General features: G+C 60.2%; 1 protein-coding gene across 2 annotated transcripts; it reads left to right on the plus strand.

Moving 5' to 3' along the window:
* The first annotated feature begins 638 nt into the window (after positions 1 to 638).
* On the plus strand, positions 639 to 23531 carry AKT2 (AKT serine/threonine kinase 2). 2 transcript variants are annotated; one of them, XM_032795631.2, is made up of 14 exons: positions 639 to 702; positions 7783 to 7923; positions 10092 to 10220; positions 10836 to 10947; positions 12107 to 12260; positions 12958 to 13089; positions 13739 to 13804; positions 14492 to 14560; positions 15340 to 15462; positions 16085 to 16213; positions 16526 to 16740; positions 17802 to 17889; positions 18805 to 18907; positions 19549 to 23531. In XM_032795631.2, the coding sequence occupies exons 2-14, from the start codon at positions 7878 to 7880 to the stop codon at positions 19626 to 19628; spliced, it is 1446 nt and encodes a 481-aa protein (XP_032651522.1). In that variant the 5' UTR covers positions 639 to 702; positions 7783 to 7877; the 3' UTR covers positions 19629 to 23531. The 2 variants fall into 2 exon arrangements, with proteins under 2 accessions (XP_032651522.1, XP_032651521.1); XM_032795630.2 differs by lacking the exon at positions 639 to 702 and adding an exon at positions 2737 to 2996.
* The last annotated feature ends 1913 nt before the right edge of the window (positions 23532 to 25444 follow it).

A 25444-nucleotide genomic window follows, 5' to 3' on the forward strand; every position in this document is an offset into this window, starting at 1 on the left:
CACGATCCTGCACTTAGTTCCAGGCCGGTGTGAGACTTTGTTATCCCTCGGAGGTAGGTACATTGCTATCCCCATTGTACGGCTGGAGAAAGAGAGGCATGGAGGATAGTGACTTGCCAAGGCCAGTATCAGGTTTAGAAATAGAATGCAGGAGCCCTGACTCAGATCGGACGTGGGCCCTAGATAAAACATGATTTGATTTTTTTTAAACTTGCTACAGAGTTGCATGCAGTGGAGCGGTGTTGTGGTGAAGGCACTGCTAGAGTAAAACTCACAAGATCTGGGTTCATCCATCGCTCTGCCACGCTCTTCCCATGTCACTTAAACCTCTGGGCCTGAGTCCTCCCTCTGGCAACTTGGGGGGATCAGGATCTTGCCTCTGTTTTGTGTGTTTGGATTGTAGGTGCTTTGGGGCAGGGACTGTTCATTTCTCTGTGCGTACAGCACCTCTCTGTGACTTGGCTGCGCTGTTGCAGTGCGGGTCAGACACCCCGACTGAACTGTGCAAAACCCAAGTGCCAAAGTCATGCTAATAAGCTACATTCTCCGGGAAATCACAGCCCGACCGCCCCAGTGCGGGGGGTGGGGGGGGCCTCCAAGTTCAGTGGAGACGCTATAGACGTGTGTTATTTTCTAACTTGTTTTCCAGAAATGAGTCACTGGGAACCCCCTCATCCCCCCACCAGGCATCTTTTGACACAGGTGAGCGCAGCCCGTTTCAGGGTATCTCAGGTCAGGCTGGAGCTCTGTCACCCGGCACGTGTGGTTTTCTTTTACTTCGGGGGCCTCGTTTTCTCTTGTTGACGTTTGACCAGCCAAAATACTAGACTCGGCAGAAATACAGGATGTGGTGACGCGTGGCGTACAGAGCCTCTCACACGCAGACATGGTAAAGCTCATCCCTCGCCATGTGGAATGGCTGAGGTCTTTGGGGGGGTTGCACCCCAGTGTATGTGGCTAGCGCAGCCCTCGTGAGTCTTCCAGACGATCTCCCTGCACCCCGGGATGTCAGTGTGGCCCAGCAGGCCAGAGCCATGGCGTTTTGTGGTGGTTTGTGATTTGATCGCTTGCCGGCAGATGAAGTAAACGCTTGTTTGCAGTGCAGGAGCCTCTGGAGAGGGTTGCCAAAGGGTGTCAGATGTCAGACAACCAAGTGGAAGAACTAATGTTTATTGAGCCTTTTGTTCCAGTGACTGTCACACACCGAGAAGAGGAGAGGCTGTGCCCGTCCGCAGAGAGGCTGGCTGGGTGCCCGAACCAGGCATCCCCAGGGCTGTACGGCTCCGCTGGCATGGGATGACCCCCCCCCCCCCCGGTTCTGCAGGGAGCCTGGGGCTGACGTGTTAGGACTCTTCTCTGCCCCGGGAGCTTTGCTTTAGACACTTCCATCCTAGCAGTGCACAAGCCACTCCTCTGCCTCTTCCCATTCTGCACATCCTGAAAGGGGTAAACAGCGTAGTGTGTACTTAGCTGAGTCACACAGCCAGCTAGTCAACAGGCTCGCCAGCCAGCGGGGAGCGGGGCCAGCAGGCCTGAGCAGCAGCGCTGCTCCCTGCACTCACGGGTGGGTGCCCCATGGGATGAGGGCCAGCAGGTGTGAGCTTCCAAGGTAGCAGATCTGTCTGCATCCAAGCCGCTCAGCCGCCCCTCTCTGTAGACCTGCATTTCACTCTCTCTTTGAGATCTCTCCTTGCACCACAGAATATGAACCCTTTGCTGCTGGGAGCTGTTTCCCGCCCCACACCTCTGACATTAAAGCCACCAATCAGTCCAGTGCCAGATGCTTCGGAGGGAATGAAACAGAACAGGGCAGTTATCGAGTGATCAGTCCCAGTTTCTGGCCATCAGAGCTTGAGGGAGACCCAGAGCATGGGGTTGTGTCACCCTCTTGGCTCGTAGCCATCGAGGGACTTGTCCTCCATGAATATGGAAAATATTTCACTTCTAGTTAAGGATCTCAGAGCACTTTGCAAGTATTTAACCCTTCCAGTGCTGCTCAGGGAGGTTAGGTCCCTAACATCAGTTCCATTTGACAGAAACTGAGGCCCCCAGTGAAGAGCCAACCTCCCCGAGGGGATTATGCTCTGGTCTCCTGGGCCTTAGCTAGGCAAATGCACAGAGGCACTATCCAAAATCCTCCTCATTCAGATCTGCTCCCACTCAGCCAGCTGGAAGCAGCAATGCCTGGCCTGTGCTGTGCGAGAGGTCAGACTCTTCAGTGTCATGGTCCCGCCAGCCTCAGAGTCACTGAACCAAAGACCCCAGCTTTCTGTGGGAGTGCCCGCAAGGCCTGGTGCCCCAGCCCCCACCGCATGCTGTTTGCGTTTCAGTCCTGTGCAGAATCTCTGCTGGAGACAGGCGCTGTCCATGCACACTGACCCAGGCACCTATGACCTGCTGGATTGAGCATTCAGAACAAGGGTCTAAAGTACTGCCGACTCGGTCAGAGAATCGATCGGCCCGTCCCTGCAGTATCTGTCTGGCTGCTGTCCCTTGCCTCTCTCCAGCGTTCTCACATGGCCCCAGGGCCACAGAAAGGCTGCCCGTCTCCATCTTTAATGTACATTTTTCTCCCACCATGCCTGGAAGCCGCTGAGGGAGGAGACCCTGGTGTGCTGAGGTCAGACGGGAAGATAGCATCAGAGCAGGGACTCGAATCTGGCTCTCCCAAAGCCCTGGCTAGCATGCTAACCACTGGGCACTCCTTCCTTCACGGAGCTGCAGGGAAACTTCTCAAAGAGCCGTCCTTTCACCCCTGGCACGTTCATGTCTCCAGGCCAGCAGGGACCCTTGCAATCACCCAGAACACAGGCCCTGAATGTCCCACGCTGGTTGTGGCGAGCGCCAGCCTGGCTTTCTCAGGGATTGGTTGGGATTGGTTTCTGAAGGTCGCAGGGTCAGTCTCGCTGGCATGCGTGAACAGGGAACTGCCTGCTGGGACTTCACTTTGCTCTCTCCCTGCACGCAGCTGCCCAGTGAAGTCGCAGAATCCCAGGGTGAGTTTCAAACGCCCCGCGCATCGCTTGTGCAAAGGGGCGTAATGTTCCCCAGGGTTAAACTGATCTGCTCGGCTCTCAGGACGCTGCTGAACGTAAACAGTTTCCACTGGCTTGTTCTGTACCTGAGGAGCATGTGTGGAACCCCAGGCTTTGATGCCGTTGTGTGCGGAGCTGGTGAGGGCGGGTCGATCCAAACCGCTCTTAGATTGCAAACTCCTCGGGCAGAGACTTTGGGGGAGACGTTTCAGAAGCATCTAAATGAGTGAAGAGCCAGCAGGAAGGTCAGTGGGGCTTTGGCTCATGAGTGATTAAGATTCATCTGAAAACGTTGCTCTGTGGCATCTGGTGGAGGCCAAGTGCTTGGCAGGCATTCCCAGAGCCCACGGCTGCACACCGAAGACAGGCGCTTAGCTTTCTCCCTGTGGGTCAGACCAGCCAGGGTTCTGCTGCAAAGGTCTGGTCTGGCTCTGCTGTTCTCTCGGCTCCAGCTCGGTGTGAGCGTGTGGCAGTCAGAAATGCAGGTGAGCTTGTCGCCATCAAAGGCACGTGATATTCACCAGAAGGTGGATCCTCGCCGTTGCTCTGTGTCCCGCAGTGCTGGCTCAGAATAGCTCCCAACTCTGCAGAATTGTTGGCATTCCCCAGTGGCTTCTCTTCGCGGGCGTACCTGCACCATCCGGCACTTTGCAGGCTTCGTGTCTGGGCCGAGGACCTGTGGGACCCTAAGGCAGTGTCAGAAATTCCAGCCCTTAATAATCTCCTTGTTAATCTGCTAAGATTAGCACTTACGCTGGGGCTGCGTCTTGTCTCTAGCTAGAGCCACGGAGTTTGCTCGGTCTCAGGTTCTAGTCTCTTCTCGGCTGTGCGTTGCCTTGGCCTGCAGCTCTGTAGGACAAGGGTAAGGTTACCTCCTGCACTTGGAGATAGCCAGGTGAAGAGCGTGTTACTGGTAGGTGAGGGTCCACGTTTGCTGTTCGTCTGACTGGTGCTGCTAGTGGCATTTAAGAGGAGGACTGCAGGGAGCACTGGACTGGGACTCAGCTGACCTGGGTTCTGTTCCTAGCTCTGCCACTGGCCTGCTGGGTCACTGTAGATGAGCCACTTCCTGTCCTTGTGCCTCAGTTTCCCCTCTGTGAACAGGGATGACGCTACTTTCCTCCTTTGTAAAGTGCTTTGAGCTCTGATGAAAAGCTAGGGGTTAGTGAGCCCAGCCAGGTCGTGAGCTGGACGCCACCCCTCTGCCTCGCCGCCTGGTGGGGAAAACAAGTCCCAAATGGCCACTTCCCGGAGGTCAGTCCGTCTGCCAAGTCTCAGGTGTCTGCACCGGTCTGTTGGTCTGGCCTGTTTCACCCACACGTTGTTCCTGGAGCGTTTCTTGGCCGGCAGACGGACGGACGCCTCTAACGAGGTCGCTCATGGGAAAGCGTTACGTTCTGGGGCCAACAGGATCCTTTGAAGCCTGGCCGGATGGTTCCTTCTGGAAATCGAGCAGCTCCACGTGCTGCCAGTTTCACTGGGTCTTACCGCTTGGTTTGCTCCCCCTTAATCGCATGGCTCTGCCTCTGCAGCCACCGTCCATTCACCTGCGTTCTAGCCTATTGCAAATACCTTTTGTCATGTGGGGTGTGTGTTCGCAGCCTCGCACTCGCGCCATGCGGGAGTGTCTGGGGCAGCACTGCCTTGGCTTCTCCAGCCTGACTCCCGCCAAGGCAGGGCCCTCTGCACCACGGTTCCCAGGACAGGAGGATGGCCCTGTTGCTGGCATTCTGTTGAACCTTTAGCACTGTCTGTAAATGAGTGAAATCCAGTGGCAGCCCCAGCTTTGTCTGGTAGCCAGGACTGCAGTAGTGGTTCTGTATAAACTCGTCTGACGGCGTCTTTCTCCCCCTCTTGCTTCTGGTCAGTTTTGCCAATGAAAATACGTGTGGATTAAATCACCTTATTTGTGCGGGGTTCATTTAGCTCAGCCGTGGAGCTTGCGGGGAGAAGTTTGGCAGTTCTGGGGCTGCATGCGGCCTGCGTCCGGCCCGCTCGCTGTCTGCTGGTGTGTGGGTCATAATTGTCTGATGTTTCGTTTTGTAAAACTGGAGGCACAATCTAGAAGCTCAGAGCGCTGGAGTCCTCCAGCCCTTTCGCCGCCACCCGCTCAGGGCTTAGGCCAGTCCCTTCCCAAACGCGCCAGCTGGCACGTCTCACGCTCTCTTTGCCGTCGGTTTCCCGCACTCAGGAGTTCGGCAGGTCTGTTGGAAAAGCACCTGTGATTGGCAAGGGCTAAATATTGCCAAAGCACGTGTGGGGTATTTCCACCTCGACGCAGCCCCCCGCTCTACGTGTGCCCACAGGCTGGCCTGGCACTGGGTGGCAGCATTACACATCGCCTCTTCAGCATTTGCCATTTTGGTCTTATGGGGTGAGCTTTGGTTCCCCGATCTCCAAGCTCCGTTACCTCAGTGGCCAACCAGCTTTTCCCTTGGAGCTCCTGGACTAGTCCAGATGTTTGGGCAAAGTTCTCTGAGCCCTCCGGGAGGATGGGCTGCAGAGATGTGAGTGGAGAGGAGCTCTGGGCTGGTCAGACGAGCTCTGAGGAAAACAGGACAAGTAGGGAAAGTCTCCCTTCCTCACAGCGGCCAGCCCAGAGTGGGCAAAGCATGTCTCTGACCGAGCACCAGTGAGGGGAACCTAGTTCCCCAAAGGGGTGCGCACGGGAGGGCACACGAGTTGAATAGGAGAGCTGGCGAGGGGGCAGGGTAGTCGAGCTCCAATAGGCCTCGGTCGCCAAGGAATTCTTGACAGGTGATCTGACCTCTTCCGCTGAATGGGCTGGAGCTTTCTGGGGAACTGTCCCAGCACCACTTCCTCCTGTTCAGGCAGCCCTGGAGCCAGAGCGGAGAGCCGGTGGCGTGCCATTTCGCCCGTTGCTTCTCCCCAGGAACTTCCTCTGCAGCAGGAACATGGGGGAAGTAGAGTGAAGAGCTGCTCGGTGAGTCCCGCGTGAGGCCAAGTGGGTTGTAAGGAAAGGGAGTGTCCCAGAGAAAGTGAGCAGCACAGCGGGTGCTGCAGATTAGCAGGGGGTTCTCTGATTTGCTGCTCCTGAGTTGGTTACACTAAGGTGTCCGAGGTGGATCTTCAGCCATAGCCTGGGCTAGATAGGGGATCTTTACACCCTGCAAAGCTGGGACCAGCTGCCTTTCTAGCGACATGAGGTTTTATTTCTGCCCTTGTCTCTGTTCGTTATAGTCCTGTCATTCCGATTACCGTCTTGCCTAGTTTTCCTGCTGTTTGTTGTAGCCGCTGGCTTGGCTATAGATAGGACTCTGAAGCACCGGCTCTGGTGGCTCGCACAGTGCGGTCACTGACCCGAAGTAGCTAGTCTGGGACAAGTGTTCCTGTCACGCTTCGATCGCTGATGTGGGGGGAGAGGATCCCTCTGTTCCACCAGCCCCATGTCGTGGGCCAGGATGAGGCAGGTCCGAGGCCTGGCATGTGGAGGAGGGACCAGGCCGCAGTGGCTGGAGAGCTGGGAGCCAGTGGGGCTGTGGCTGCGGTGTGGAATCCCGGCGTTGGGCCTGGATGTTTTTACCGTCCTGCGCGTCTCGTGGCTCCTGCCTGGCCTAGGACAGCACCCTGCCTCGGCTTCGAGGGGAGCCGCCGACTTTCCCTGCCTCGCCGCGCCGTGCTGTCCTGGAACGGCCGAGCGGCTCCCTGTGGCCGAGCTCCTGCAGTGCGAGGAGCCAGGTTCAGGCAGGCCGGAGTCGGGCTTTCGGGCAGGCGCTGGCGAGCTCCCAGGCTTGCTGGAATGAAAATAGATCCAGCGGAAGTTCTGAGTGGCCTGGCAGCTCCCAGCACTCGGTACCCGCGCGCCGTCATTAGTGGGCCATTCCTCGAGCCCGGCTGCGCTCGCACGGGAGAGGGCTCGGCACAGGGGCGCCGCAGGCAAACGTCTCTAGCCCTGTGCTGGGGTGAGCCCCGAACTCCCTCGCTTGGGGCGGCAGCGCAGCCCCTAGACGTGGAGCCAGAACTGGGGTGGTTCAGCCCGGGGGCTAGCAGGAGTTTTCCCTGACCAGCCTGGACAACAGCCGCTTCTCAGAGCAGCCCAACGTAGGCGATGGCTGGATCCCCAGCCGTCAGGTGGCTCGGATTAATTTTTCTCCAGCTGTTTGTTTTGTAAGGGCTCTGCCTGTGTTTTCCCCGCCAGTGTCTTTGATCTGAGCATGTGCCATTAGTGCCTCTTATCTCCAAGGCTTTTTATCATCAGTGATGGTAGCACATGGTGCTGCAGGAGATAAGGGCTGGTAAACACCTCTCTGGGTGCCTGAGCAGGTAGCTGGGCTTGCCGTGCAGCTCGGGAGTGTTTGCAAGCAGGGCTCTGTTTCCCTGGATCCTGTGTTTATGGAGGCTGCATCGATGTAGTGGGGGAGTTTTTAATGATACCCTGTATGGGGGCGGTTTCCAACTGATGCTACCTTTCTGTCTTCAGCAGGAGAGCTGCGTCTCGGAGGCATCCCCGTGTGCTTCTCCCCCATGCAGCATGTGCAGAGGGCACTGGGGGCAGGGGCTGATCACCTCTCTGTGTCCCCCCTGCTCTGTCTGCCTTGGTTTGGTTTGTAAGCTCAGGGGGCAGGCGCTGGTGCATGCTCAGTCCTCCGGGCAGAGGGGGCAGATTCGGACCCCATGGCGAGCGACGCTGGATCTTTGGTGGCGGCATTCGTGGGAGCTCCATCCGTGGCTTTGTCTGGAAGTCCAGTGAATTCTGCGATGGTAAACAGCTTCTTTTCTCCCACAGAAGCTCACTGCGCCCGCAGCGCATCCTGCAGCTGGCAGCGTTACCCTGGTTCCTTGTCCTGCCCAGCAGAGGTGGCCGGGAGCTGGGGCACCAACATGAACGAGGTGTCAGTCGTCAAAGAGGGCTGGCTGCACAAGAGAGGTAAGGAGCCCACCCGGCGGTGGGGCATGTTGTGGGGGCACAATCACAGCAGCCTAACTAAAGGTGGGATTTTAAACCGGTGCGGCTGTGTGTGTGGACACGCTGATAAGGTTTTGACTGGCCTGTGCTGCTTTAGTTTGCACTGTGCGTTTCTAGGCTTGAGTTAAACCCATGGAGCCTGTTTTAACCCGATGTAAGTGTGTCCACACAGGTTTTTGCACTTGCTAAACTAATCTGGTTTTTGAACTGCTGCAACTTGTGTGTGAACCTAGGCCCTAGCTGTTTGCATTGCTGCAGCAGCAGGTCTTTGCTGAGCCCTGTGGCTAAGCTTTACTCCTGGAAGAGGAGAATGCTGACACTGCTCGCCCAGGGTGGCAGGGTGCATGTAGCTCCTTCTGACCCACTGATTCCACCCACAGGTAGATTGTCCGCCTTGCTGTCTGTGCGCAGCCCTACGGGACTGCCAGCGCTCTGAAAGCCAAGCTGTGCTCTGCTGGCCCCTCTTTCGTTTCTGGAAAATCCCCTTCCGGGGCAGCGTCTGCCGTGGGCAGATCTGGGGCGATGCCCTGCCATGCTGTGCCGAGTGGAAGGTGCAGCCTTCTGCTGCAGGCAGGCGGCTTTGGGCAGAGGCTGTGTGTTCCCTGGTGGAGAAGGGGAGGCTGTTTGAGGGCTGTGCCTGGCTTAGGGACGCCACGAGGAATTGCTCCTTTCAGCTGCCGGGGAAAAGGAAGGCTCTGGTTTTCAGTTACCCAGCTGAGCCCGGAGTGTAGGGTGGAAGGGAGCCCAGGCCAAGACAGGAGCCCTGCCCTGAGCTGGGCATAGGCTGTGCTACATTTTCTGCAGCTAGGGCCTGAGCTGAAGTGAACAGGAGTCTTTCCATTGGCTTCGGAGCCGGCCCTCGGCTCGATCGGACTGCAGCCCGCGTGGGAGAGCTCTCCCCGGGCCCTGCTCGCAGCACGGTTAGATCTGCGCTGCTGGTGCTCAGGCTGGGCTGTTCGCCCATTGCCCTGGCCAGCGCGGACAAAAGATTTTCTGAGACCCACGTTAAGCAGCTCAGCGTGTGGCTGGAGCAGGGCTTAGCCCCCCTTGCCACAGTAAACGGCCCTGGGAACGGGGGCTGGGAAGGGGTGCCAGCAACAGCAGTGCTAGAAACCCGGGTGTGGCCAGCCTGGCCTCGTCCTGCAGCTGCCAGGCTGCCCGCAGGGGCACAGGGCATGTCCCCCTGGGCGGCTCTGCGCTAGGCGCCCGTGGCACCGCGTGTGTATTGTCAGCGTTGATGGGCTCTTGGAAGGGGGCTTTGCAGCAGCTGCACAGGGGGTTATTTATAGCGATGCTGGAGGTGGCCCTGTTCTTCCCTTGCTTGTCGAGCGCTTTCGGGAGCAGGCGCTGGCAGCCCTGCAGCACGGACAGATCCTGCTTGGCTCCCTTTACTCCAGGGCTCTGGGTCCAGCCGGGGACAGAGCAGGGGTCAGGATCCAGTGCGATTTCTGTCGTCGGCATGGTGTGCCGGGACCTGGGGCTGAGGCTGCGGTCAGGCTGCTTTTGGTGCTGCCAGCGTACATGTCAGTGGGGGGAGAGGTGCTAAATGAGCGACACCGCAGAGTCGGCTACTTCAGCTAACGTCAGGGCAGGGACCTGGGAGCCAGGACTGCTGGGTCGGGTCCCAGCTTTGCCACTCTCCCTCTGTGTGCCTTGGGCAAGTCACTTCACCTGCCTGGGCTTGGGTGGCTATTTCCCTGCCTTACTGGACTTACCCAGGGGCCCTAAAGGAACCGCCAAACTCCTGCTTTTTCCCCAGAGGTTATCCTGAAATACCTTAGAGGACCCCCCATTTCATCACTGAGGATCTGTCTCAAGTGTTGGGTGGCGTGGAACCACTCCCACTCTTGGATGTCCTTGGCTCTGTCTCACTCCCAAGTGGCTGTGGGGAGCTGAGGGCGCTGTGGGCCTTGGAGTTGGTCAGTGGGAATCCTGAGGCTCTGGCACATCTCCGATGAAATTTGGTTGTTTGCCCCTTCGCTGGCTCCTTGCTGAGAGCAGGGCAGCGGCTCAGCATTCCCTTTCTGCAGTGCCGGCGTCGGGGTGAGAGCTGGTTTGAAGTGGGCCCTGTAGCGAAGGGACGGAGCGAGGCGTGAAGTAACGCCAGGCGCGATACGGTTTTGTTCCAGGGGAGTACATTAAAACATGGCGACCCAGGTACTTCCTTCTGAAAAGCGACGGCTCTTTCATCGGTTACAAGGAGCGGCCCGAGACGTCTGATCACAGCTTGCCGCCTCTGAACAACTTCTCGGTTGCAGGTACGTCTGCCAGTTACGCCCGGAGGTGCAGGGACACCCAAGGGACACATCTGTATCTCTCCCCAGCAAATGCATGGCCCCTTGGGAAAGCTGGCAGCCTCCTTCTCGCACAGCCCACATCCCCTCTGAAGCTGAGAGGAGAAGTCAGTCTCCAGGGTCCTTGTGCCATGGTGCTGTTTAGGGCCTTGTGGTGGTGCTGAGGGCTCGTCCAGCAGCTGCGTTCCCCTCTCACGCGCCGATGCTCTGACGTAACGGCCCCCCCAGCGCTGTCGCGGCGCAGGAGAACAGCAGACTGCTCTGCAACGTTTGCAAGTGGGGGACTGGTACAGGGTTACTCCCAGTAGTGCTGGCCCCACTGAGAGCCCTGGTATGGGCGGGCTGCCGGCTGCCATCTTTGAAAGGAAGCTGGCAGGCCGCAGAGACGGTACCAGGAGGGTACCCAGGTGTGGGCTGGGTGCTGTAGATGTGGCCAATGGGAGGCATTCAAAGACGCAGGGTTGTTATTTTAATGGGATCCTGCGATGAGCAGGGAGCCAGGGAGGAGATCGGGGGTTAGCAAAAGGGACCTGGTCTCAGAAATCACTGGTGGCCTGCACTGCCCCGCTCTGCCCCCAGAATGCCAGCTGATGAAGACTGAGCGGCCTCGGCCGAACACATTTGTCATTCGGTGCTTGCAGTGGACGACTGTCATCGAAAGAACCTTTCACGTGGACTCTCCTGACGAACGGTAGGTGCAGCTCCGCACACCCTGGCTGCATCCCCCCGGCCCATCACGCAGGGTGCGGCCAGGCTCTCTGGGAGCTTAGTCTTGGTCTGCAGATTCCTTGGCAGCCACTGGCCAGCCAGTGCCCCCAGCCCTGCGGAGAGGCAGATGTTCTCCCCACATCAAGTGGGAGATGGGGACAGAGGGAGAAGGGTGTGCCCACCCCCCTAGACCAGGATCGGGGGCCCCCCAGTGTTCCAGGTGCTACATCTCTTGCCCCCGACCCCTGGCTGAGCTCAGGGCTCCCCGCATGCCGAGCTGACCAGAGGGTGGGAGCGGGGAAGCGAAACGAAGTATTTCTGTTGCAGGGCAGGAGTGTTCGCGTGACCCGCCATTGGAAGGCCAAGCTAGGGACCCGCAACTCCAGCTGGGCTGTGCCTGGCCCTTAGCAGGGAGGCAGATGGAACCTGTCTGCTCCCTGGCTCCCAGGCTGGAATTCCCGCGAGTCCCAGCTCTGTGCTGCAGAACCAGCCACGCTGGTGCCGTGCCGCATGCTACCTACCAGAGCTCCTTGCCCCGCAGCCTCTGCTGCCCTGGGAGCCCTGGTGAGGTCAGGCACCACTAGCTGCTGGCAGAGTGGGCATCCGTAGCTGCTTTGGCCTGCGCTGCTCTGTGTGGCTTCCCAGCTCCCCACTGAGCCGTGCGAGCGAAGCTGGGCTCCGGCGGGGGCTGCTGTTGGGAGGCAGGCTTGTGGTGCATTGCGTTCACTGCTCAAGTTCTCCTCAACTAGTTGCCGGGGGCTCCCTGGCCTTCCCCTCGGGACCCTGGGGTCTCTGGGCAGCAATGCAAAGAGCTGCTTGCTCTGAGCCCAGCACGTCCTCACGTGGGGGCCTCCTGCAACCAGAACAAGTGGGGAGTTCTGTGTTTGTGTTAATTGCAAAGCAAAGGGCCGCTCTGATGTGGGGATGATGGGTTGCGCTGTCGGAGTGTGAGCCCAGGGGTGGGAAGTCCTGGGCTGAAATTGGTCAGGACACTGCTGGGACCTGGGGTCGCTGCTGTGGGAAAAGGAAGCGCCGAAGCCTTGTCAGCGGTGCTGACGCACCGATCCGCCCCTGCCGCGGTCTCCTTCCTCTGAAACCAGCATCCATGCTGTGGCACGTGCTGACCCCCGTGTTCCCCGCAGGGAGGAGTGGATGCACGCCATCCAGACAGTTGCCAACAGCCTAAAGAACCAGGAGCCCGAAGAAGACCCGATGGATTACAAGTGCGGCTCCCCCAGTGACACCACCGGAGCTGAGGAGATGGAAGTGGCCGTGAGCAAGACCCGGGCGAAAGCAGTAAGATGCCTACCAGGTTGAGGTTTCTCAGCGGGGGGGACGACCCCAAACCTTGTTCTGCGTGGACTGTGAGGTCAGGGTCTGGGGAAGGTCAGAACCCCCTGCGGCGGCGCAGTCATAGCACTGGGTCTGTTCCTCGCTCCAAGCTGCTAACGTCCCACGGCCAGGTTCTCCTGCGCGCTCGCTGAGAAGGAGAGTCACTCCGCCTGTGTCCCTCACAGGTGCTGATCGCTCAGGAACCCCGTCTCCTGCTACAGAAACACGCTGTGTGTTCTTTGCCCCCTCAGCACCTAATTGTCTGGAACACAGTTCCCTTTCACCAGTCATCTTCTGTCAGCTGAGGGCGGGACAATTGACTTGACCCCGTGATTTCTGCCAGCCCCTCCCCTAGCGGCTACAGGAAATATTTATCTGGAGCAAGAGGCTGCTCCGCGGGGACCTGGGAGTCAAATTGGTTGAGGTTGGCCAGTTGGCATGGAAGCACACGAGACCCTGGTTTAACCGGCAAGGGTGGAACTGCCCCCAGGGGGCTGGAGTGGGGCATAGCTGGGTGTCCTGACCACGTGCTGTTCTACCCAGGCTGGAACTAGCTACCCCGGTGAGGGAACCCCTCAGTTTTTGATTGGCTCGTTGGTCAGCGTTTCCCCATGTTGCAGTGCGTTAACCCCCCCCACCCCCCCGCTGCCTTTTTTCCTAGACCATGAACGATTTTGACTACCTGAAACTCTTGGGGAAAGGGACCTTTGGCAAAGTGATCCTGGTGCGGGAAAAGGCCACTGGGCGCTATTACGCCATGAAGATCCTGCGGAAAGAAGTCATCATCGCAAAGGTACGATCTGAGCAGGGGAGGGTCAGCACGGCGGGGCTCGGGGGCAGCTCACTGAAGGCAGAAGCCAAGTGAGACGAAAGCAGGCGTATTCCACACCCACAGTGTGAGCTGTATGTCATTGGGTGACCTCCTCTTCTGCAGTTCGTGGCTGGCTACACTCACTGTCCGTCTCTCTCCTGTGTGCATCCGTGGGAGCAAGGACAGAAATACTCACCAGGGCTTCAAAGACTTAGAAGTTAATGTGTTCGCCCGTCGCCATCTGCCTTCAGCTGGAAGCTGCTTGGGGCGGGGCTGTGTCTGTGTGGTGCTTGTACAGCACCTGGCGCCATGGGGGCTGCTACATGGCTGGGGTTCCTCGGGGCTAGAGCAGTAAATGGGGGCGGGGGATCTGTGGGCACTGAGTCAGCAACACACTTAAGCACCTGCTTCCCTTCAAGTTCAGTGGACTCAAGCGTATTCTCCCATGCTCTGCTGGCCAGTGATAAGCATTGTGCCTTGGCAGCTGTTCCCCTCTGGTGCGAATGCCGCCCTCCTGGGCTGGATTCCGGTCCGCACCTGCCAGCTCGAAGGCCCGCGGCTCTGGGGCTGGGTGGCATGGCTGGCTGTGAGCTCACAACTGATCTCCTGCTGTGTCTGTCTCTCCCCGCAGGACGAGGTGGCGCACACAGTTACAGAGAGCAGAGTGCTGCAGAACAGTAGGCATCCCTTCCTGACGGTAAATCCTGCCGTGGGGTCTCCGGGCGGGCGGGGCGGGCGTGCCAGCTGGGGAAGTTCCCAGAGGGTCACCAGGTGGGCGGGGCGGGTGTGCCCACTGAGGAAGTTCCCGTGGGGTCTCTGGGCAGGCGAGGCGGGCGTGCCAGCCGGGGAAGTTCCCGTGGGGTCTCCGGGCCGGCAGGGCGGGCATGCCAGCCGGGGAAGTTCCCGTGGGGTCTCTGGGCGGGCGGGGCGGGCGTGCCAGCCGGGGAAGTTCCCGTGGGGTCTCCGGGCCGGCAGGGCGGGCGTGCCAACGGGAGAAGTGGGCTGCTTACCTGCTAGTCTAAACCTTTTCAGTCTTCCAGTGTCACCTCCTTCAGCAGCGCAGCAAGTGTCCCCTGTCTTTAAACGCTGCCCCGAGCTGGGCGTCTGGGTGCAGAGCGTTCATCTCTCGCTTGCCGGCTCCTGGGCAGCCGATCCTGGGAGGGAGCATGAGCCAGGGCTGTGGAGGGCCAATGGGAAATGAATGTGCCAGTGCCCAGCTCCTGCCGTTGGCCTCAGGCTGGCGCTGGCGGCTGAGAGGCCCTGCGCTGGGCGTGGCGCCGGAGTGGGAGCCGGGATTTTAGCACTGCCGTTCCTCTGTGGTCCTGGGGAACGCCAAGCCATGCAGCTGGCAGCTGCCTCTTCTCAACCACTCCCTCTGTTGCAGGCGCTGAAGTACGCCTTTCAGACCAACGACCGGCTGTGCTTCGTGATGGAGTACGCCAATGGCGGAGAGGTGGGTCCGCTGTGTGCAGCCTGGCACCTCAAACAGCGGCACGGGCTGGGAAGGGGAAATGCGAAGGGGAGAGATTCAGGAGCCGTTCTGCCCCCTTCACTGGTGAGGGGGCCTGTGGGCCTGGCCAAGACCATGGTGGGGTGCAGAGGAGTCAGCGTGAGGGTGGCCCATGTCTGTGACTGACCCCCCCCCCCCCCCCCGCCCTCTCTGCGGCAGGGCAGAATTTCAGCTCGTCTGTCATCTCACTCGGGGGCTCTCAGGTCTTACAGCAGCTCGTGCCGGCCCCGGCCCCTGGCAGTGCTGTGTTAGCTCTGCCGTAAGGAGCTGGGACACAGGAAAATCTGCCCCTGCAGGCAGGGTCCTTCCCTGTCAGGACTCCTGGGTTCCCTGCCCACCCGTCACTGATTGGCCCTAGGAACGTCATTCTCCTAGCTATGGTGGGGATTGTTACCCACCTCCCACAGGACGGGGCGGCAGGTGTGGCTAATGCCATGTCCTGCTGGCAGCACTGACCAGCCTCTCCTAGCCAGCATTCCTGCTCTGCACCTTGCCACTTCCTCCAGCATTGTGTGCTGGGCTTGGTGAGGGAGACACAAGTATGTGAGGGAACCTGTGAATCGCATGGCTCGGGGCATGTTCTCCCACCTTGGGAGTGCTCAGGGCAATGCGCGTCGTACACACCCGCCGGCGTTATCGCCGGCTCAGGGCTGCCAGAGCCATCGGCCCTCGATTGGCTGCCTTCGCACTAACGGCCCCCACTCGGTTTTCCTTCCCTCCAGCTGTTTTTCCACCTTTCGAGAGAGCGCGTGTTCACAGAGGACCGGGCCCGTTTCTATGGTGCTGAGATTGTGTCGGCGCTAGAGTACCTGCACTCCAGGGACGTGGTCTACAGGGACATCAAGGTAATGTCGGGGCAAACAGCCGTCTTTGGGGTGCTGAGTGCCTGTGGCTGCAGCTGGAGTCGGTGCTCAGAGCCACTGGAAACCAGGTTCCTGGATTTTAAAAAATGAACTGGGATTCTATGCCGTTGGGTCCCTTTCCCCACATTGCTTGGCTCGGCAGTGCCGCGGCCTGGCTGGATTTCGTCGCTGCAGCAGGGTGTCTGGAGAACAGGTGGCGAGGGCCCTTCTCTCCTGTCCCTGCTTCTGAGGGCACCGTCCCACCCCCACGACGGCCTGGCAAGCGCTTGATTTGTGTGGCGGGTAGTTCAAAGCTTCCTCTTTTAACCACCCCCCTGTCCTGGGTGATCTGCCCTTGGCTTGCCTGCCTGCCCGGATGCTGGGCTTCTGGCTGGGATTCCGGGCTGCTCCTGAAGGGAGCCAGACTGCCCGCGTCCAGCGCAGTGATCTTGCTGGGGTTGACGAGGACTGACTTGCTGTGATTGTTACCCAGGTCAAACGATGGTGGTGGCGTCTGTGCAGACTAGCCACCGTGCCTCATCGAGCTCACAGCCTCAGCTCCGTGTGGACGAGTGAGTGGAATTAACCGGAGCTCTGACTCCCTCGCTCCCTCTCTGCCTTTCAGCTGGAGAACCTGATGCTGGATAAAGACGGCCACATCAAGATCACGGACTTCGGGCTTTGTAAGGAAGGCATAACGGACGGCGCCACCATGAAAACCTTTTGCGGGACGCCAGAGTACCTGGCCCCAGAGGTATTGATCCCTCACTATTAGGTGTATTACGGTAACACCGCCCCGACCTAGTCCAGGGCAGATTGGGAGCCAGGACTCCTGGGTTCTGTCCCAGCTCTGGGAGGGGAGTGGGGCTAGTGGTTAGAGCAGGGGGGCTGGGAGCCAGGGCTCCTGGGTTCTATCCCAGCTCTGGGAGGGGAGTGGGGGCTAGTGGTTAGAGCAGGGGGGTTGGGAGCCAGGACTCCTGGGTTCTGTCCCAGCTTGGGGAGGGGAGGGGGGCTAGTGGCCGGACTCCTCTCCACAGCTCACGAGCCCCCTGCTTTCCCTGCACAGGTGCTGGAGGACAACGACTACGGGCGGGCTGTGGACTGGTGGGGGCTGGGCGTCGTCATGTACGAGATGATGTGTGGCCGCCTCCCCTTCTACAACCAGGATCATGAGCGGCTCTTCGAGCTGATCCTCATGGAGGAGATCCGCTTCCCCCGGACCCTCAGCCCCGAGGCCAAGGCTCTGCTGGCCGGGCTGCTCAAGAAGGACCCCAAGCAGAGGTGGGCACTCTCACGGGGTCCCCGGGTGATACTCTGGAGCTGCTCCCCGCAAAGCCAGTCAGGACTTTGGGTAGCCTCATCTCCCTTGGAGCAGACTTGTTCAGGGCATGAAGCTCCCACGGCTTCACCTCCCGGGTCTCTCCTTGGAGCATTCAGCATCCTCTGCCCCTCCGTGTGCTTCCCACAGTGAGCCCACCCAGGCGGGGTCCTGGGGAAGCCACAGGGTTCTGCACCCCCACTTTGCAGTCAGACGTGACTCTTAGCCAGCAAAACAGAGGTTTATTCGATGACAGGAACAGGGTCTAAAACAGAGCTTGTAGGTACAGCGAACCGGACCCCTCGGCCGGGTCCATTCTGCGGGGGCAGTGAGCCAGACCCCCACGTCTGCACTTCACTCCTCGTCCCCAGCCAGCTCCAGACTAACAATCCCCTCCAGCCCCTCCTCTCTGCTCAGCTCCTTTCCCCGGGCCAGGAGGTCACCTGATCTCTTTGTTCTCCCCCACCTTTAGCATCCCCTCGCAAGGGGGAAAGGCCTGGCCATTAGTTGCCAGGAGACAGAGGGTGGCCAGACTGAGGCCCCCCCCAGTATTCAGAGGGAACATTAAGAACAGCCCCACTTCCCCACAGGCACATGGCACCGGCTCTTGGCTCTCGCTGGCCGCAGATGCGTCAGTCGCCGTGGAGACGGTCAGGACTGGGATAGTGCCGGAGATCCCCCATGCCAGGTGTCCTCGGCTCCTGCGCAGACTCCTGGCTTACAGCTCCCAGGCTCTTCCCTGGGCAGGCCCCTGGCCTGGCTTGGGCAGAGCTCAGAGCAGCTGGCACTGGACTCCAGGGGTCTAGACGCAGACGGTCCAGCGGGGCCAGGCCAAGAGCCTAGGGAGCTGCGCTGGTGTCCGCGTTGCTGATGGCCTCAGGCCGGGGTCCTGGTGCTTCACAAGGGGCTCCCTGACCTTTGGCGACATTTGACTAAGTGGATTTCAAAGTGCCCCTGGAAAGCAGTGCAGGTGGCCCAGGCCCCAGAGCATGGCCCAGGGGGTAAGGCTGCTCTGTGTCCCCAGGCTAGGCGGAGGGCCCACTGACGCCAAGGAGGTGATGGAGCACCGCTTCTTCACGGCCATCAACTGGCAAGACGTGGTTCAGAGGAAGGTAAGAGGGGGGAACCCTCTTTGCTGTGGGGAGGTTGGGGGTTTTCTCATCCCCTGAACCACTTATCTGAAGAGTTCTCGGAACAGCCACTGCCACCGAGTATGTGTGAGGCTGGGCAGAACCCGCCCGCCAGCACGGAGCAGAGCTTGCTGTCCCACCTGCTGGGACGGACAGGAAGGGAAGTCCTGGCTCTCCCTTCCCTACATTTAACAGCTCCACGAGGAAGCTCTGGCTGCTCACAGCGCAGCCCCTTTGGTTTGAACTGCGAGACCCCGGTGCTGTAAAGTAACACTGTCCCGTCAGAATCATCCTTCTGAGAAAGTGATCCCAGGCAGGGTTGGGTGAGGCTACGGAACTGCTGGCCATCGTCAGGGGCTGATTTCCTCCTGGCGTGCGTGGTGCAATAGAGCCATTCGCACAGGATGCCAGTGCCGGGTGAGGGCCGGTCACGTCGCAGACGTGCCCCGGCGTCGGTGCTGGGTGAGGGCCTGGGGGGCCGGTCACTTGCACGGCTTCTCATGCTTGGCTCAGAGCTGCGGTGGCTGGTTTGCAGACCCAGGGGGAGGAGGGGTTGGAGCCGTCTAAAGCCAGGCCTGCTTTTCGTGGGAACCTCCCTTCACATGGCATCAGGCGTCACTGCTCGGCAAGCGTCTGGGTGGGGCGCTGCGGATTAGCTCACGGGGTGAGTGGAAATGGGCGCAGCCCCTGGGGCCCCAGGGCCGGTTTCAGATGGCGAGCGGCGTCGCTTGGTGTAACGGGGGCTGACGCTGCTCTCAGCAGCCATAGGAGCTGAGGTGGAGCTGGGCCCTGGGATGGTTCAGTGGCAGGCACAGACCCAGCCGCGCTGTCGTGCTGGGACTGGTGGGAGCCAGTGGACATTCCCTGTTACTGATCGCAGCCTCTGTTGCTCTGCAGCTCGTCCCACCGTTTAAGCCCCAAGTGACATCTGAGATCGACACGCGATACTTTGACGATGAGTTCACGGCGCAGTCGATCACCATCACGCCCCCTGACCGATGTGAGTATGGCCGGGCCGGGCTCTAGGGAGGGGCTGAAATGGAGGGAGCGTCGCGCCGCTCCGCCCTGCCCAGCACAGAAACAGGGCAAGCCTGGCTGCTGTAGCGGCGTAAGCACAGGACCAGGAGCTCTACGCACTGTCATGGCACCGCATTGTGTCGTGAGGATGTCAGCAGGGCAGGGAGTGCGTCGGGCTGTACACCGAGTGGCTGATACCTGTGCGGGGATGTCAGCTGAAAGATCTCAAGACGCAGGGTTTGGGAGAAGTCACGAGGACCGGCACAGGTCTGGGGCCTTGTGTTGCCGGGTGCTGCTCAGACACGCAGCGAGAGCCACTCGCGGAGGGAGAAGGGAATGGTGGTCCCCAGTGTAGCCTGGGACCAAGCTGGGAGCAGGCCTCTGCGGTTCCAGCCCACCAGGCTCCCGGCTTGCTCTTGGTGGGAAGGAGGCAGAGATAACACCACGTAGCCCGACTCCTGGGCATCTCGGGTTGCGCAGGCTCTGGAGGCGATTTGCAGAAGCACCCAAGGGGTTTAGGAGCATGAGTCCTGTTGAAGGCCACCTGGACACTGTGCTCCCAACTCCCTGTGGTGCTTGGAGACACCCCCCCTCCCCATAAGCCGCTTCTCTCTCTGGCTGCAGATGACAGCATGGACTCCCTGGAGGCCGATCAGCGGACGCACTTCCCCCAGTTCTCCTACTCCGCCAGCATCCGAGAATAGGTGGCGGCAGGCAGAGACTTGGGCTCCGAGCATGGGAGAACTTGTTGGTTTTGTTCCTGGGATTTCTCTCCAGCAATCTGCTCACACACTAGCCCGGCTCCTGGAGGTGCAGGGGCAGCCCCAGCTGTTTGAAACGCCGCCAGCCTGGCATCGCACCGCCGGACGGAGCCGCGTTGAAAGGAAGGAAGTGCTCCTGCTCTGGGGCTCTGAGCAGCTCCGAGCCCTGCTGGTTCAGTACCATGGGGTTGCTTTGATTTTTAAACTCCTAGAAGTGCTTACAGCTTTTAAGGACAGCCCACCCCACGAGTGAGCCTTCCTCCAGTGTCCGAGAGCCCCTCGCGCCCTGCGGGCCGGGATGTCAGCTCGCCATAACCTAAACCCAGCCCCGGAGAGAGGTTCGTGGAGAGGAATCCTGTGGAATCGAAACTGACTCGCCAGGAATGCCGAGCTTTCTGGTGGTAATGGAGAGCGCCGCCGAGTGGACGGGACGGGACGGGACGGGACTCTCCGCTGGGACGCACAGCAAACCCTCGGAGCAGGCCGACAGCCCGGCGGGTTGGCCCTCAGCCCAGAGGGCTGTTTACTTCATTGCTCCATTAGCTCGGCTCTGGTGCGGTGAGGGATGCTGGCTCCTAGCCCCAGGGTTGGGTTCGTGGGTCCTGTTTTCTCTTCTGCCTGTTACATCTTTACAGCCCTTCCTGCACCTGAAGGGAAAGGGACACAACCGAGCCGGTGGAAGCCAGAGCCGCGTGGATCTCGGCAGGCGGGCAGGAGGGAGGGACGGGAGCACTTGGAGACTCAGCAAGGCTCCCATGGCACAATAGCACTAAGGAAGAAACCGGTTCTTTCCACGGGAAGTGACGTGTCAGGAAGGCCAGGGGTTCTCGTCGGGGGAAAGCCGACCCCAGCCCATGACAGTACCTGTGTACAATGCACACGGTTGTCAAAGCAATAACGTTTTTTCTTCAAAGCTGCCTTAAAGCCAGAAGTCGGCGCTGCGATTAGTTCACACCCGGCGTGCGGCAAGATTTTCTACAGAACAACTGGGCGGCTAATAAACTCTGCAGCGCTCAGCCAGAGACGCTCCTTCCTCTGCTGCTCCTGTGAGCCTCTCGCTCGCCAGCTCAGCCCCCCGACTGGGCTAAGCTTTTCCCACAGCGCACGCTAAAGGCCCCGTTTGCCCATCAGGATGCCCCCTGCGCTGTCACTGACGCTGCCGAGGGACTGGGAAGCGCCGCACCATCTCACCCAGCGCCAGTGGCTGGGCAGAGTGCATCGGGCGCCAGAGACCGTTATGAGTCACAGGCGCTGAGCACTCTTCCCCCTTTGTCACTGGGCTGCCGGCTCCTGGACCCCACGTGTCAGACTCAAATGCTCTGAAGCCATCTGCAGCTTTGAGGGGCAATGGGGAGCAGCTGCCTTCTGCTCCTCCTGGCGTCGCGGAGCCACAGCGTGTCTCCCTGCCCAGCAGCTCTGAGCTACGCCTGGGCCGTCAATTGCGTGGCCCTGGGCGGCTGCCATTGTGCCTGGGATGCCGGTTACACCCACGGTGTAGGGCATGTGGCGGGGGACCCAGACGCTGGGGCTTGCTGCAGCTGCTCGGACAGAGACCCTGGCCCCCGCGGTGTCTGTCAGACACGTTTTGATGGAACATTCTCACCTGCTTTGGTGTCTGGGCCAAGCTGCGTCCTGGCATGCGGGGTCTGTTTCCCCAAGATTTTCACTTAAGTCAGCCAGTTGGCCATGAATTCTGGGGGTGGGTTCCCCACGGGGCTGTTCCCTTGCAGGCAAGGGACGCACCGGTGAACGGCTGACGCCCAGAACACCGTGTGGTCTCGTGGTTTGGGAAATAGACGATTAGGTCTGGTCTGAGGGATGGGGGCCAGGGCTCTCGGTACAGACGCCCCAAGTGCTCGGCTCCTGCTCTGCAGTCAGGCCCCGGGGTTGCTGCACTGGGGCTTGACGTACTTGCCAGCTCTTTGTTGTTAAGCTCTTGAGTATTTCTGCTGCTTTTACCAGCTGCTCTGGGTCCCGGCTGCTCCTCGCCAAAGCCTCTGAATTTCTCAGGGAGGGCGAGAGCCTCATCCCAAGTGTGGGAGCCAGCCGTGCAGCCTGGCTGCGATGTGGGGGAGATGTACCACTGGTCGGCTGCTCCCCAGTTCTGAGCTGCGGGCCAGACCGCAGGGCTGAGCCCAGGCTGGGCCCCGTTTGCTGCAGGATCTGGGGCTACTCAGCGAGGGGTCCCCGTGACCCTTCCATCCCCAGATATGGCTCCAGCGTCGCTCGCACGCAGTGACTTGGCCTGAATTTGAGGCTCAGGCACTTGCACTCAGAGGGGGGATGGTTCTTGGGACGTGCCCCTGGCAGCACTGGCACAGGGGGCTAGGGCGGTTTCCCCTGCTCGTTCAGAGCACACCGGAGAGTCCCGGCAGCGCTGGTCTGTCTCTTCCCGCAGCCCAGGGTTCTGGCGTGGGACCTGCAGAACGGCAGGTGCCCCCGAGCTGCTGGAGTCCATCTGGGAATGGCCCTGCATGGGCAGCCCCAGGCTGAACTGAGGAGCCAGATTTGTGCCCTGCCTCCACTGGAGAGACACTCGTCTCCCCCATGTGATGGGGTCTGCTCCTGGCTGCAGCTGGGCCTGGGGAGGGAGGCCTTGCCAGGCTCAGTGCTTCCCCAAGGGTCCCAGCAGAAGGTTTATCCCCATTGCTCTCCCAGGGAATGCCCCCAGGGTTACACAGCTGGGGAGGAAACCCCCGTCTCCCAGTCCGGTGCCTTCAACCTCCCTGGGCTTCCCCAAGCTCTGCGGCAGGTCTGTGCGCCAGCGGCCGAGGCCAGTTCTGAATGTGCAGAACTCAGCTGGCGGCTTCAGCATCCGGGGAGCAGCGTGTCCCCCCCATGCCTGGGCTGCCGGGCCGGGGTGAGTGCACGCGAGGCTGCCGGCTGCTGCTGGGGTGGAGAAGCATTTGCGGATACTGTCAAAGTGCATCATTGCTTGGCCTGTGTATTTCACGCTGTGTGTCAGGGAGCCAGGTGGGACCTTGGCAAAGCTTTAATTTAAAACCCATGTGGCCACCTGGGTTGCCTGTCTGTGACCAGGTCACACACACACACACACCCCCGGGGCGCGGTGCTTTGGGCAGGTGCCCCCTGCCCCCGGGGCGCGGTGCTCTGGCTGTTTCTCGCTGAGCCTTAATGCCCATTTGGCCTTTCGCTTGCTGCGTGTTGCTGGAATTTCAAGTTGATTCACCTGGCTCAGGTGCTGGGCTGCCGAGACCTCCCCTCCCACCAGCACTACGGGCTTTGCTGCCCACCCAGTGCCCTTCTGTGCCTCACCAAAGGGTGAGGGCTGCCCCCCAGCTGGCAGGGGCTGTCCCAGGCACAGTTCCCATTGAGAGCTTCTACTCTGCCCTGGTGTGCGGCCCAGCCCGGCAGCTGCCCAGCTTTGAGAGTGGACGAGCAGCCAGCGGGGCAGGAGCTTTCTCCCCCGGGGGGGTGGGAGTTTTTACTTCTGTGGCGTGTGTGAGAGCTCTGCTGTGGGGCTGGGGTGTGCCAGAAGCCGTCAGCGGCCCCCTCGGGGCAGGGCAGGGCAGGGTGGTGACCGGACACCCCCGCGGCAGAGTTGCACCAGCTGAAGTGCGTTACAGACTGAGACATCCTCGTGGGTCTCCCAGCAGCGATGGGGGATGAACGTCTCCAAAGCTGGATTTGGACGCACGCAGCCCAGCTGCCAGGCGGCGATACTTGAGTCGCTCTGTACGATAAGGTGTGTGGGTTCGGGATATTCTGCTTTGCCTAGGACCGGGCCGCTGATGTTCCTGGAGTGTTTTGCTCTGTAAATCTGGCCACGCTGCGCTCCCCTGCGCCCCTGGATTTGTACGGTACAAGCAATAAAATGTTTTTGGAGCTTTGGGCCCCACATGTTGTATCCCCCCCAATCCCGGCGCTGGGGTTCGCCCCAGGAACTGCTCTCGCTCCAACCCCGGATCCTGTCGGGCACGTCCGGCCTGCTGAGGTGGAGAGAGGCCCCAGAGACCCGCAGCGCTGGGGTGAGAACCTGGCCCCTGCCCAGAGCCAGGCCGTGGCTTCTTTCCCAGGCCGGCACCTGCTCGCAGTGTTTCACTAGGAAATCCAGGCTCCAGGGCCCGGTTCTGAGGGGGGCCGAGCCCCAGCCAACTGGGCCCAACTCCCCGTTCCCTTGGGGAGCCCCCCAGGTCTGCAGGAAACTCCCCGTGTCCTCTGGAGTCTGCAGGGACCTGGCCTGGGAACAGCTAGGCCCACGTGCACCCCCACAGGCCTGTGCCCACTCAGCAACTCGCCAGGTCCGAAGGGAGCCCAGCAGCCGAGGCGTGGGGTCAGGAGCTGCTCCCCAAGCAACACACGTTCCTGTGGGGCCAGCGCTGCCCAGACCCCGGCCCAGAGCAGGGCCCCCTCGCATCGGGTGCTGCTCAGACACAGTGAGAGACGCTCTGGGTCCCTCAGAGGATCCTTTCCCCCCATATTACCACGGGGAAGCTGAGGCTGAGACAAGGAGGGACCTGCCTCCCATTGTCTGGGGAGACTGTCTGTTCCCAGCCCCTGTGTTCCTTGCTTGACCGCGCTGACCCCTTCGCACAGCATGTGTGGCTGCAGCATGGCCCTTTCATTGCCTGTCTCTGGGCCCCAATCCAGCATCCCGATCCCTTCACAAACCAAATACCATGACACAAGGTCGCTGCCTCGAGGAATGCAGCTGTGTCTGGCGTGAGACTTGGGGCAGGGACCTGTTGTGCTCTGCTGAGATGCAGCCCCCTCTGGGCTGTTTATACAGGGATCCCTTGACCAGCCCTGATACGCAGCCACCTCTGGGGTGAAACACTGCAACTGTTCAACAGCAGCACTGAACGGCTGCAAGGAAGGATCCTGCATCCAGCTGAAGCTGCAGGGGAGATTTAGGGAGGCCAAAGGGGATTATTATCCAGGTTGGATTTTCACTTGGACATCAGGGTTTAAACCCTTCCCCCCCCCACATACACACCTTTTGCAAAACAGGCTGTGGGATGGTGGGGGAGAAGCAGGGGGAGTTTTGCAGCTACCCCCCCTTGCCCTCAGTTCTCCCCCGAGGCCCCATATGCCCGGCAGACACGGCCCCACGTGTCCCGAGGTCACCCAGCCACGCTGTACCGGGGCACCAGCCTGCTGCAATCGATGGGCCTCAGCCCAGCTCCCCTGGCGCAGGCACCTTTGTTCTACATTTTAGCCTGGAATAATCCTGCTTGACGGGGTGTTCGAGCCCGTGTAAGCGCACGGGCACCGCCAAGCAGAGAGCTGCACGAGGCAGCGAACGAGACAGTTCACTACGTGCACTAGAGCCAGGGGGACCAGACAGCAAATGTGAAAAATTGGGACGGGGTAGGGGGTAATAGGAGCCTAGATAAGAAAAGGTTTCAGAGTAGCAGTGGTGGTAGTCTGTATCCGCAGAAAGAACAGGAGCCTGGTGGCACCTTAGAGACTAACACATTTATTTCAGCATAAGCTTTCGTGGGCTACAGCTCACTTCATCGGGTGCACAGAATGGAACATGTAGTGAGGAGATATAAACACATACAGAGAGCATGGAAAGGGGGAGCTGTCTGTCACGGAGTCCCTGGGCGATGCTCTGGAACCGCTCCCCACTAAGCCAGTCAGGACTTTGGGGAGCCTCCTCTCCCTTGGAGCAGACTTGTTCAGGGCAAGAAGCTCACACGGCTTCACCTCCTGGGTCTCTCCTTGGAGCATTCAGCATCCTCTGCCCCTCCGTGGGCTTCCCACAGCGAGCCCACCCAGGCGGGGTCCTGGGG

This window comes from Chelonoidis abingdonii, chromosome 11 (assembly GCF_003597395.2).
Source record: "Chelonoidis abingdonii isolate Lonesome George chromosome 11, CheloAbing_2.0, whole genome shotgun sequence".
NCBI classification, from domain to species: domain Eukaryota; kingdom Metazoa; phylum Chordata; order Testudines; family Testudinidae; genus Chelonoidis; species Chelonoidis abingdonii.

What these genes read in the sequence shown, in the direction of transcription:
- AKT2 (XM_032795630.2), top strand. Translation starts at nt 2,819, where the DNA reads ATGTCCCACGCTGGTTGTGGCGAGCGCCAGCCTGGCTTTCTCAGGGAT. An exon ending in GAACAACTTCTCGGTTGCAG is followed by an intron (nt 10,221 to 10,835) that starts GTACGTCTGCCA and finishes CTCTGCCCCCAG; the next exon opens with AATGCCAGCTGATGAAGACT. An exon ending in CAGAGTACCTGGCCCCAGAG is followed by an intron (nt 16,214 to 16,525) that starts GTATTGATCCCT and finishes TTCCCTGCACAG; the next exon opens with GTGCTGGAGGACAACGACTA.